This window comes from Podarcis melisellensis, assembly GCF_964234715.1.
Source record: "Podarcis melisellensis genome assembly, chromosome: 8".
NCBI lineage: Eukaryota > Metazoa > Chordata > Lepidosauria > Squamata > Lacertidae > Podarcis > Podarcis melisellensis.
The window spans coordinates 89,143,298-89,157,002 of NC_138540.1; the positions used below are offsets into that span (position 1 = coordinate 89,143,298).

Here is a 13,705-nt window from a genome sequence, read left to right on the forward strand (position 1 = left end):
GTGATGTCGGCCTCCGCTTTTTCCTCTCTGACCTGCCGCCTCTCTTGAATGAATTCATTGTTTCCCAGACGGAGCGACCTTTTGCTCTCGCCCTCGCCAGGATGGAGTGACGCATCCCCTTCAGTTTACCCAACCCTCTACGGGTTTTTACAAGACTTCCAGGGGACAAGGTTGGAACAAAGGCTGTTGTGTAGGGAGGGCGAGCAAGACGGTCCAAGGAGAGCTGCTGGTTTAGCCAAGAACCACCAGTCACAGAGAGAGATTTTTCTGCCTCCACCACCCACAGACCTCATAGGAACTTAGGAAAATAGGAAACTGCCAGACCCAAAATTGCGACGCTTCTCGCGCTGGTTTAACCCCTTTCCGTTTTAACAATACAAATTCTGCAAACGCCCTCCATGTCTCTTCAAAATCATTTCTCCTACATATTCCCCATCTGACCTAAATGGTACATTTTAATTTATCATTAAATTAAATTTCTCAGACTAGCCGCCTGAGAAACAGTTTCTACCCAAATGTGATTTTGGTTTTAAATGCATTGTAAGGAGTCTGTAGGGACGCGGGTGGCGCTGTGCGTTAAACCACAGAGCCTAGGGCTTGCCAATCGGAAGGTCGGCGGTTCGAATCCCTGCGACGGGGTGAGCTCCCATTGCTCGGTCCCAGCTCCTGCCAACCTAGCAGTTTGAAAGCACATCAAAGTGCAAGTAGATAAATAGGTACCACTCCGGCGGGAAGGTAAACCGTGTTTCCATGCGCTGCTCTGGTTCGCCAGAAGCGGTTTAGTCCTGCTGGCCACATGACCCGGAAGCTGTACGCCAGCTCCCTCGGCCAGTAAAGCGAGATGAGCACCACAACCCCAGAGTCCGTCACGACTGGACCTAATGGTCAGGGGTCCCTTTACCTTTTTAAGGAGTCTGTATGGGAGTATATTGTATTTAAAAATGGGGTATCAGAGTTTTTAGGGGGCTAACCAGGTTGGGATAGTTGGGATAGCAGACTTGTTGGGTTTTGAATGTCTGGTGTTGATTTTTCAATTTCGTTGTTCTGTATGGGACAATGACAATAAAGATTATCGTATTGTATCGTATTAATAGCTATATCCCAAACCTCTTTGTACCATTCTTCCATTTTATATTCTGCTAGCCCCCTCCCACTTCCTTAGCAAAACAACAACGACAAACCTCTGGTTACGTGAAATGTACTCAATAAACACACAAGACGTAACCGGCTGTACTTTTGAATAAATAAGGTATAATGTCCATTGTATCAAATTGCAGATTTCAACGGAAGGCCCATAAAGTTCAACGAAAAAAGCAGAAGACCCAGTGGATCAGTTCATTCTCTAGCTCAGCCTTTCTCCACCTATGGGTCCCCAGATGTTATTGAACTACAACTCCCATCACCCCTAGCTAGCAAGGCCAGAGCTCAGGGATGATGGGAGTTGTAGTCCAACAACATCTGGGGACCCACAGGTTGAGAACCACTGCTCTAGTCAGTTCATGCATAAGGTCCGTACATATATAAGTGTCTATTCCACCCGTCTGTTCATAGAATCCAACAATCCACACAAAAGGTTGTTACAGTTCCACAGAATTATTTCACAGAGTCTAAGACAAGGATTTCTGGAATATTAGCCTTGTTTCGCCATCCTAGCCTTCATCAGTAGAACAGGCTCATGTGTAATATTACAGGATAGTGGAACTTATAGCATAGTAGTGGTTGCTGTCAATAAATTTGTGAGCAAGTCCTTTATAGCCTGCGAACCTTCCACCCCATCGTAAATTGATAATAGTGCTACCTCTGGACTTTTGGTCAGGTTTAACCCTGTGATTTCTGTTATCTCCTTAAACACCCTTTCCAAAAAAATTGTACATATTTACACCTCCACCACATGTGAACAGAATTCTCCATTTCCTGGCTGTCCCCTCCAACATAACACTGAATATCCCTTGTTTATTTGATTTAATCTGACGTGTTAAATACCATCTCCAGGCAGTGGTCTCTTGCAGCCCACTCTGAAGATGCCCTCAGAGATTTGAACCTTCTGCATGCAAGCCGGATTCTTGGCCCCTGACCTATACAGTCCTTCCCCATTGCAGGTTGAGACTAAAGAAGGTATTCAGTTCTGAAAAGGTTCAGGGTGCAGAGTAGGGCTGGGTGATAATCTGTTTTTTAACTTCGTGATATATCAGCAGCTAAGGTAAAGGTAAAGGACCCCTGGATGGTTAAGTCCAGTCAAAGGCAACTCTGGGGTTGCGGCACTCATCTCGCTTTCAGGCCGAGGGAGCTGGCATTTGTCCGCGGACAGTTTTCCGGGTCATGAGGACAGCAGGACTAAACCGCTTCTGGTGCATGGAGGACTGTGATGAGTTCCAGAGCACATGGAAACACTGTTTACCTTCCTGCCGGAGCGGTACCTAGTTATCTACTTGCACTCTGAGGTGCTTTCGAACTGCTAGGTTGGCAGGAGCAGGGACTGAGCAATGGGAGCTCACCCCATTGTGGGGATTCGAACCGCCGACCTTCTGATCGGCAAGCCCAAGAGGCTCAGTGGTTTAGGCCACAGCGCCACCCATGTCCCTCAGCAGCTAAACATTGTGCTATATGGATAGATCACAATGTTTGAAATAAGGATGGCGTTCTGTAGAGGCATGGGCTGGCTTCACGGTTTTCCCCACATTGTGATTTTTTGCACAGCACACACATCATTTTTTGGTTGCGATATATTGCCAGGTCACAGATAATGAAACCATTATCATGATACGGGCTTCAGATCGATTTTGGACATTATATCACCCAGCCCTGGGATGCGGGTGGCGCTGTGGTCTAAACCACAGAGCCTAGGGCTTGCCAATCAGAAGGTCGGCAGTTTAAATCCCCGCGACGGAGTGAGCTCCCATTGCTCGGTCCCAGCTCCTGCCAACCTAGCAGTTCAAAAGCACGTCCAAGTGCAAGTAGATAAATAGGTACCGCTCCAGCGGGAAGGTGAACGGCGTTTCCGTGCGCTGCTCTGGTTCGCCAGAAGCGGCTTAGTCATGCTGGCCACATGACCCAGAAGCTGTATGCCAGCTCCCTCGGCCAGTAAAGCGAGATGAGCACCACAACCCCAGAGTCAGCCACGACTGGACCTAACGGCCAGGGGTCCCTTTACCTTTACCTTATCGCCCAGCCCTAGCATGTGGCGTCCCTAGAAATATACATTACAGGAAATGTGTTGGCTGAGAATGGCGTTCTAGGGAGAGGAGATGGTAAGCAGCCAGCCCATTTTAAAATTGTGATGAAGGAGAAAGCAAGTTCGAAGGCTAAAAATGTAAGATCAGGCCGACACAAAAAAACTCCCACTCCATGCAGTTCCCTGTGAAAGCTTGCGCACCATTTAAAAGTGCAAAGAGGCAAAGGGGAAGTCTGAAGTCTTCGCAGCTTCATGGCGGCCACAGATTCCGGTTTCCTCGCCTTGCCTCTTCCATCTACCATAATTTACTTTTTACTATCGGACGGAATGTACAGTTTCGTATTCTGGCTTTTTATTGCTCACGGATAACCCTGTCCCCACTGCACCACTATTCTGTACCATTATATGGTTAGTGGGTCTCCCTGGAAAAGACCCTGATGTTGGGAAAGATGGAGGGCGCAAGGAGAAGGGTATGACAGAGGATGAGATGGTTGGGCAGTGTTCTCAAAGCTACAAACATGAGTCTGACCAAACTGCGGGAGGCAGTGGAAGACAGGAGTGCCTGGCGTGCTCTGGTCCAGGGGGTCACAAAGAGTCGGACACCACTAAACGACTAAACAACAACAACAACAACATTCTGGCTCTCAGCACCCTCTTTCCTGGCTTCCGGCACCAATGGGGTCCCTGCCCCTTGGCACAGTGGCTGCCTAAGGCTATTTGCAGATTATTGCCGTCCTGTTGCCGCCCGGGTGCTGCTGTGATCCTTCTGGGTTCCTTCGTTGGCACCCACACCAAAAACGAAGGGCGGCGGCGGTTTTAGCAAACAGAATCCGCTGTCACCTTCAATGTGGATGCTCTCCGCATCCACCAGGACTCCGGTTTCGTTCGGAGTTTCCTGGGAGCCACGCACCATTTCCTGGGTCACATTGTTGGGGCTCAGTTTCGACGTTTGGGTTCCTCTGCGAAACCTCGGTGTGAAATTGGCTCGGAGTTTCAGTCTGGTGCTATCACGGACGACCTTCAATATTTCAATAAGTTGCTGTTATTGTTATCTATAGTCCTAGGTTCTTAGGTGTATTTGGTCACTGCGAAAGCAGAATAATAATAATAATAATAATAATAATAATAATAATAATAATAATAATATATTTATACCCCGCCCATCTGGCTGCGTTTCCTCAGCTACTCTGGGTGGTTTCCAACACAATATTAAAATACAGTAATGCCTCAAACATTAAAAGCTTCCCTAAACAGGGCTGCCTTCAGATGTCGTCTAAAAGTCTGGTATTTGTTGTTCTCTTTGACATCTGATGGGAGGGCGTTCCACAGGGCGGGTGCCACCACCGAGAAGGCCCTCTGTCGCCTGGTTCCCTGTAGCTTTGCTTCTCGCAATGAGGGAACAGCCAGAAGGTCCTCGGAGCTGGACCTCAGTGTCCGGGCAGAACGATGGGGGTGGAGATGCTCCTTCAGGTATTCTGGGCCTTTGAAGCCGTTTATGGCTTTAAAGGTCAGCACCAACACTTTGAATTGTGCTCGGAAATGTACTGGGAGCCGATGTTGGGCTTGGTGGGCCTCTGGCTCGATCCAGCACCCAGGCCCTTCTTACGCCCTAATGGAACTTCCAGTTCCAGAGGCAGTCTATCATTCCCAAGTTCACAGATGTATTTCGCCATTGCGAGAACTGGGTCTGAACGAGATGATCTGTGGGCTCTCGTGGTGCCTAAAAGTGCTGGCACAGGACATTCAGCGAGCTCCTCTGAAGCCTTTCTAAAAGTTTCCTTCCTTCCTCGCAGGACGGGCGCCGGAGACCACATCACCATGCCCGAGGGAGCCCGCAGGGGCAGCACCAAGAGAGGCGGCAAGGCAGGTACGTATGCGAACCCACATGCCAGCAGAGATTGTGCAGCCCCAAAGCAGGCCAGGGGGAGCTGCTTCCGTCCCAAACTTTTCCCGATTGGCAAAAGCTGCCTTATTGGAGATCTGTGTCTCTGAACAAGCCCAGCCCGGCGTGGGTTCCCTTTCCAGAGTCTGAGGCTTTTGAAAAATAAATCCCAACCAAAGTCCGCTCGTTGGTTTTTGAGCCTGTGCATCTCTCTCTCTCTCTCCCTAGCCGCACGCTTTTCGCAAGCGGCGAAAGCTTTAGATGCAAGATTGTGGTACTTTGGGGGGGGGGCGGGCGGGAGGGAGGGAGGAAGCAAGCGGAGGAGAATAAGTGTGCGGCCTTTTGCACAACTGCCTCTCCTCCCGGCATCCTTCGCGAGGCAAACCACAGCTTCAAAAGGTGTGTGAGAGAGAGAAGAGAAAGCCACAAAAGGATGTTGAAGAGAGCGAGGAGGTTTTCTATTTTTTGAAAAGCCGGGGAGGCAGAAGGTGAATGCAGAAGACTTGTGGTGAGGTGGGGGGCTAGGAAAAAAACCAGCCTCCTGTTGAACAGCTCCTTTGCACGTGGGGCAGAGATGGGTCAGGGCAGACATCCTTTATGGTAGGGGGCTGAGTGTGCAACTTTTTATTTATTTCCAACCCCTGCTGCGTTCTCTCTTTTCCGTTTCCTCCTGGCCCCCCGTCTAGCAGCACCTCGGCCCTCGTCCGTCTCCTCGCTGAGTGGTCTCGGCTCCAGCATGGCGTCCGACCCCATGTTGGGCAGCTGCACCTCGGTCAACACGGTGTGCTCGGACAGCGACCGCCCGGTCAGCCTCAGCTCCTCGGCGTCGTCCGCCTCGCTTCCGGACAGCCAGAGTGCCTTTGGCAGCAGCGGGGGGCTGGGGGGCTGCCCCCCGACTTACCCCCAACACCAGAACGGCAGCGACATCAGCCTGGACCTCACGCCGGTGGCCTTGCTGGACAGGCCGGGGGAAGCCCAGGTGGGCCCGGGTTGGTCGCCCAGCCCGGGCAGGGCCAGAGAGCGCAGGATGAAGCTGTCTCACCTGGACCGAGTGGTGATGGAGATCGTGGAGACGGAGCAGTCCTACGTCCGGGACCTCAGGAGCATCGTGGAGGTAAGGAAGGAAGGAAGGGCAGACAGGGCTGAGTGCCTGGCCTCCCCTTGCATTTTGATCCTGCCTTTTCCTCTCAGGGGCTTGTTGGCAACAGCCCTGTAAAGTAGGGCGGCAACGTGAAAACAGGGCCTTTTTGGTGGTGGCTCCCCGTTTGCAGAATGCTCTCCCTAGGGAGGCTCAGTTGACACACCTTCATTATCTATCTTTAGGCGCCAGGCAGAAAATGTTCCTCTTCAACCAGGCCTTTGGCTGTTAAACAATCCATGGTTGTTGTTGTTTTTAAACTAGGGGGGGTATTGTTTTGTTTATTATTATGTTATGTATTTTTGTGTTTCTATGCTGTGTTCATCAGATGAAGGGTGGTGTGTCAATTTAGTAAACGAAATGAAATAAGGTAGCTTAGGCTGAAAGATGGTCAGGCTTGGCTTCACGGCTGAGCACATTTGAACCCAGCCTACGTAGAACGCTCCATAGCATGTGGATGGAATATTCCGTACGGTTCTGGTCGCCTTTCCTCAAAAAGGAGTTGGAAAAGGTTCTGCCAAACCGATTGAGGGGATGGAGCGACTCCCCGGTGAGGAAAGGTTGGGGCTTTTTAGCTTAGAGAAAAGAGGCAGCGTGACAGAAGCATGTGAAATGATGCACAGCGTCAAGAAAATGCAGAGAGATTTGGGTTTCCCCTCCTTTCTCATAACACTAGAAGCTGAATGCTGGAAGATTCAGGACAGGCCATAGAAAGTCCTTTTTCACGCAGCGCAGAGTTAAACTATGGAACTTCCTGCCACAAGAGGCAGTGATGGTTGCCAACCTGGATGGCTTTAAAAGGGGAATGGACGAATTTATGAAGGGGAGGGTGATCAGTGGCTAGATCAGGCAAGATCCTGCTTGCAAGTTTCCCACAACGGGCATCGGGTCGGCCTCTGCGAGAACAGAATACTGGACTTAATAATAATAATAATAATAAAATTTATTTATACCCCGCCCTCCCCAGCCAAGACCGGGCTCAGGGCAGCTAACACCAGGTATAAAAACAATTGATAAAAATACAACTTAAAAAGAAGATTACAACATTAAAATGCAGCCTCATTTCAGTAGGAACTCAAATCAAAAACTTTTTGGGGATGTCAAATCTTCACCAAGGCCAACTATCCAGACTGGTCCTATGTGGGCCAGAAAAAAAGACAGGGAAGTCCCCAAATAGGAGTTCCATCACAGAAGGAGAAAGGAAAGAGGGGATCAAGTTGATTCCAAGTCAAAGGCCAGTCGGAACAACTCTGTCTTATAGGCTGAAAGAAATCAGATCCTGCAGGGCCCTGGTCTCATGAGATAGAGCGTTCCACCAGGCCGGGGCTAGTGCTGAAAAGGCCCTGCCTCTGGTTGAGGCTAATCTGATTTCTTTAGGGCTGGGACCTCTAGGGTGTTGCTATTTATGGACCTTAAGGTCCTCCGTGGGGCATACCCGGAGATGATCCCCCTTTGGCCTGATCCGGCAAACCTCTTCCTATGTTCTTAACCCCAAAGTGTGGGGACAGAGTATTGCGTCCCACCATGCAAAAAGCAAACAAACAATAGTAAATAATAAAATTGTTGTTGCTCTCCCTGCGAGAAGTGAAGTTACAGGCAGCCAGGCAGAGGGCCTTCTCGGTGGTGGCGCCCTCCCTGTGGAATGCCCTCCCTTCAGAAGTCAAAGAGATAAAAAACTATATGAGTTTCAGAAGACCTCTGAAGGCAGCCCTGTGCTGGGAAGTTCCTGTGTTCTTGTTCTGACTTCAGTGTGAGGCGCAGCTGAGGAAATGTAAATTGCACAAAAAACACACAAACCCCAGACCCTCCAAGCCGCCCTATTATCCAGGGACAGTCCCAAATTTACGGAATCCGTCCCGGTTTCTGATTTGATCCAGGAATGTCCCACTTAAGGCGTTCCTATTTTCATGGGAGAAATGTTGGAGGGTATGGAGTTATGCGACTCTGCGAGCCAAGGGAATTAGTAACTACACAACCTTTAGAAGACATCTGAAGGCAGCCCTGTATGGAGAAGTGTTTTTGTTTAATGCTCAATGTTTTACAGTCATACCTTGGGTTACAGACGCTTCGAGTTGCACACTGCGCCGAACCCCGAAGTACCGGAATTGGTTACTTCCGGGTTTCGGCGCTTGCGCATGCACAGAAGTGCTAAATTGCACTTTGCGCATGCGCAGAAACACGGAATCACGACTGTGCTGTGGGTTGTGAACGTGCTTCCCGCACGGATCACGTTCGCAACCCGAGCGTGCACTGGATTATGTTTTTATATGTGTTGCAAACCACCCAGAGTGGTTGGGGAAACCCAGCCGGATGGGCAGGGTATAAATAATAAAATAATATTATTATTATAAACGGTAAGAGAAAGACACGGTGACGCGCCAATGTCAAGCCAAGCCTCCCTTTTTCCTGGTGTGTATCGTGGATTTGGCGCGTCTTAAATCCAAAGAAATGGAGGCAGTGAGAGATTTTACTTTCTTGGGCTCCAGGATCACTGCAGATGGTGACAGCAGTCATGAAATTAAAAGACGCCTGCTTCTTGGGAGAAAAGCAATGACAAACCTAGACAGCATCTTAAAAAGCAGAGACATCACCTTGCCAACAAAGGTCTGTATAGTTAAAGCTCTGGTTTTCCCAGTAGTGATGTATGGAAGTGAGAGCTGGACCATCAAGAAGGCTGATCGCCGAAGAATGGATGCTTTTGAATTCTGGTGCTGGAGGAGACTCTTGAGAGTCCCATGGACTGCAAGAAGATCCAACCTCTCCATTCTGAAGGAAATCAGCCCTGAGTGCTCACTGGAAGGACAGATCCTGAAGCTGAGGCTCCAAGACTTTGGCCACCTCATGAGAAGAGAAGACTCCCTGGAAAAGACCCTGATGTTGGGAAAGATGGAGGGCGCAAGGAGAAGGGGGCGACAGAGGACGAGATGGTGGGACAGTGTTCTCGAAGCTACTAACATGAGTCTGACCCAACTCTGGGAGGCAGTGGAAGACAGGAGTGCCTGTCGTGCTCTGGTCCAAGGGGTCACGAAGAGGCGGACACAACTCAACGACTAAACAACAACAAATCCAAAGCATAGGAAATATAATTCCACCAGATGACATAATAAGCATCTGGATCCTCCCCGGAAACATGTAGTTGATGCGTAATTTCCCCCGCAGTGGCCAAAGACCGTAAACTCTTACACCACACACCCCAGTGCAGACTTTTTCCGGTTTCTCGTTGCTGGGCTGTTGAAATCCTGGCTGCATCTAACACCCACGCTGAAAGCTCTTTGCAGCGAGAAGGTTTCATGTTGCCCGTCCACATTTTCAGTAATCTGGGGAAGCCCAGGCAGGTGATTTATTTAAAGATCCACCCTCTTAGGGAAGCCGTTCGTTCCTCCCTTTCCCTGGCCTGTTTGCATTCTGCTTTTCAGAAGAGCAGGAGTTAACTTGCGCCTTCCTGGCACACCTCCACGGCGGCGTTTAAAATTCAGCGTTTGCTTCTCGGCCAGCCTCAATGACATAAATTAACGGGGCGGTTCTTTGCTGTAATGTGCGAGAGAGTGAACAGCCAGATGTTTCCTGATCCAGTTTTGTAGAGTTTTTGAACCACCGTGTTCTTCTCCTTACCTGTTCCTGTAAAAGTAAGAGAGAGCTGTTGTCTTGACGCCGTGCGAGGTGGGCTTCTCGGAGGCATTTGGCTGTACAGTGGTACCTCAGGTTACAGACGCTTCCTGTTACAGACTCTGCTAACCCAGAAATAGTACCTCGGGTTAAGAACTTTGCTTCAGGATGAGAACAGAAATCGCGCTGCAGCAGGAGGCCCCATTAGCTAAAGTGGTACCTCAGGTTAAGAACAGTTTCAGGTTAAGAACGGACCTCCGGAACGAATTAAGTTCTTAACCCGAGGTGCCACTGTAGTCTGATCACACCAGAGCGACTGCCCTGTGAAGAATGGTTGCAGCATTTGGGACTTTTAGTTTGGGGGGAAAGACAAGCAAGAGAGAGGGGGGGTTTTCTCCCTCTCCCATAAAACGCTAGAAATGGTGGACATCCAACAAAGTTGAATGTTAGAAGATTGAAGGACTACTGCAATGCGCTCTTCGTGGGGCTACCTCTGATGGTGACCCGGAAACTACAACTAATCCAGAATGCGGCAGCTAGACTGGGGACTGGAAGTAGCTGCCGAGACCACATAACACCGGTCTTGAAAGACCTACACTGGCTCCCAGTACCTTTTTGAGCACAATTCAAAGTGTTGGTGCTGACCTTTAAACAGCCTCAAAGGCCCAGTATACCTGAAGGAGCGTCTCCACCCCCATCATTCTACCCGGACACTGAGGTCCAGCTCCGAGGAACTTCTGGTGGTTCCCTCGCTGCGAGAAGCCAATTTACAGGGAACCAGGCAGAGGGCCTTCTCAGCAGTGGCACCCTCCCTGTGGAACGCCCTCCCATCAGATGTCAAAGAAATAAATCTGACTTTTAGAAGACATCTGAAGGCAACCCTGTTTAGGGAAGTTTTTAATGACTGATGTTTTAATGTATTTTTAATATTTCTTTGGAAGCCACCCAGAGTGGCTGGTGAAACCCAGCCAGATGGGGGGGTATAAATAAATTATTATTATTATTATTATTATTATTATTATTATTATTATTGGCAGGCAAAATAAAATACAGTGGTATCTCGGGTTACATATGCTTCAGGTTACAGATGCTTCAGGTTACAGACTCCGCTAACCCAGAAATAGTACCTCGGGTTAAGAACTTTGCTTCAGGATGAGAACAGAAATTGCGCGGCAGCAGCAGGAGGCCCCATTAGCTAAAGTGTTGCTTCAGGTTAAGAACAGTTTCAGGTTAAGAATGGACCTCCGGAACGAATTAAGTACCGTATGTTTCGCTCTATAAGTTTTTGGAGGAGGAAAACAGGAAAAAAAAATCTGAATCTCAGAAGCCAGAACAACAAGAGGGATCGCTGCGCAGTGAAAGCAGCAATCCCTCTTGCTGTTCTGGCTTCTGGGATACCTGCGCAGCCTGCATTCGCTCCATAAGCCACACAGACATTTCCCCTTACTTTTTAGGAGGGGAAAAGTGAGTCTTATAGAGCAAAAAATACGGTATTTAACCCGAGGTACCACTGTATTTCTTCATGCAGCAGATGGTTAAACTTTGGAACTCCCTGCCTCAGGAAGCAAGGACAGCTACCAACCTAGATAGTTTTAAAAAAGGACTGGAGACAAATTCTGGAGGAAGTTAAGGCTATCAACGGCTGCTCCTCTTGACGGCTGTGGTCTGCCTCCTTGGTCAGAGGCATAAATGCTTCTAAATGCTAGAAACTGCTGAAAGGGGGAGGTCTGTTGGCACCAGGTCCTGTTTGCAGGTTTCCCCAGAGACGCATCTGGTTGGCCACACTGAGAATAGGATGCTGGACTGGACAGGCCCCTGGCCTGATCCTGCGGGCTTTTCTCATGTCCTCGTATTCACAGGGATGCTCTTAAATTCTCTCACCGAGGCCTGAGCCACAGGCGGTAAGGTCTGGTTGTTGAAGTAAGCTGTGATTTGCAGTTTGCATGGGGTTGGTTTGGATGACCCTTGGGGCCCTTCTGACTCTTACGATTCTTGTGTGCATCTTTTCAACCTGGGGGCACAGGGTGGGGGGTGGCTGGAGTTCTGAAATGGGGGGCAGGCTACTGGGGGGTGGGGGTGGGCTCGGCGGCCCACTGGGGTCAGGAAACAGATATTTAAATTTTCCTTCCTGCCCGTGCGTCACAGGGAAAGGTGCAACCCTCGTCTTCAGCCTGTGAGAGTTTCCTGTGCACAAAAAGGTTTCTTGTTTGGACAGACATGCCCCCCAGCAAAATCGGGCCAGCGTTTTGAAACTCTGTAGCCCCAAGACAGGGCTGTGTGCCCTACACTTCGCTGCTGCATAGAGATTGGCTTTTAGCTGTTGCTCTGCCCACTGAGCGCAACTGCCCTTCCCTGAGCAACGCTGAATGCTGGAAAAATTAATATAATATAATATAATATAATATAATATAATATAATATAATATAATATAATAATAAAATAATATAATATTACAGTCATACCTCATGTTGCGTTCACTTTAGGTTGCATTTTTTCGGGTTGCGGACTGCCAAAACCCGGAAGTACCGGAACAGGTTACTTTGCATGCGCAGACACAGGTTGCGAACGCTGCGGGTTGTGAACATCCACTGTATAATATAGTGATACCTCGGGTTACATACGCTTCAGGTTACAGACTCTGCTAACCCAGAAATAGTACCTGGGGTTAAGAACTTTGCTTCAGGATGAGAACAGAAATCACGCAGCTGCGGTGAGAGGCCCCATTTGCTAAAGTGGTACCTCAGGTTAAGAACAGTTTCAGGTTAAGAACAGACCTCCGGAACGAATTAAGACATACTCTGGTCCATGGGGTCACGAAGAGGCGGACATGGCTAAACGACTAAACAACAACAATAATATTTAATGCTGTATTGTTTTTAACACTTGAATGGGAGCCGCCCAGCGTGGCTGGGGAAACTCAGCCAGGTGGGCGGAGTATAAATAATAAATTATTATTATTATTATAACAAAATAGATGGCTTTAAAAGAGGATTGAACAAATTCATGGGGGAGCAGCCTATCGACGGCTGCCAGCCGCAGCCGCCAAGCACTGTTTCTGAATGCCAATTCCTGGAGTTCCCAGGGGCTCCCAATCAAGTGTTAAAAACGATACAGCATTAAATACTAAAAACTTCCCTAAACAGGGCTGCCTTCAGATGTCTTTTAAAAAGAAGATAGCTGCTTATTTCCTTCACATCTGAAGGGAGGGCATTCCACAGGGCGGGCGCCACTACCAAGAAGGCCCTCTGCCTGGTTCCCTGTAACCTCACTTCTCGCAATGAGGGAACCGCCAGAAGGCCCTCGGCGCTGGACCTCAGTGTCCGGGCAGAACGATGGGGGTGGAGATGCTCCTTCAGGTATACTGGGCCTTTGAGGCCGTTGAGGGTTTTAAAGATCAGCACCAACACTTTGAATCGTGCTCGGAAACGTACTGGGAGCCAGTGTAGGTCTTTCAAGACTGGTGTTATGTGGTCCCAGCGGCTGCTCCCAGTAACCAGTCTAGCTGCCGCATTCTGGATTAATTGCAGTTTCCGGGTCACCTTCAAAGGTAGCCCCATGTAGAGCGCATTGCAGTAGTCCAAGCGGGAGATAACCAGAGCATGCACCACTCTGGCGAGACAGTCTGCAGGCAGGGAGGGTCTCATCCTGCATTCAGATGGAGCTGGTAGACAGCTGCCCTGGACACAGAATTAACCTGCGCCTCCAAGGACAGCTGTGAGTCCAGAATGACTCCCAGGCTGCGCACCTGGTCCTTCAGGGGCACAGTTGCCCCATTCAGGACCAGGGAGTCCCCCACACCTGCCCACCCCCTGTCCCCCAGAAACAGTCCTTCTGTCTTGTCAGGATTCAACCTCAATCTGTTAGCCGCCATCCATCCTCCAACCACCTCCAGGCACTCACACGGGAC

General features: G+C 49.4%; 1 protein-coding gene across 2 annotated transcripts in view; it reads left to right on the plus strand.

Annotated features, from left to right (window-relative positions):
* PLEKHG2 (pleckstrin homology and RhoGEF domain containing G2) overlaps positions 1–13,705 on the plus strand; it is a 75,138-nt gene that overhangs the window by 15,175 nt on the left and 46,258 nt on the right. Inside the window, exons 2-3 of one of the 2 annotated variants that reach the window (XM_081921892.1) lie at positions 4,966–5,039; positions 5,741–6,168. In XM_081921892.1, coding sequence (XP_081778018.1) covers positions 4,991–5,039; positions 5,741–6,168 — 477 coding nt within the window. In that variant the 5' untranslated portion in view covers positions 4,966–4,990. The remainder of the gene's footprint in view (positions 1–4,965; positions 5,040–5,740; positions 6,169–13,705) is intronic. The other variant, XM_081921893.1, reaches the window with a different exon arrangement.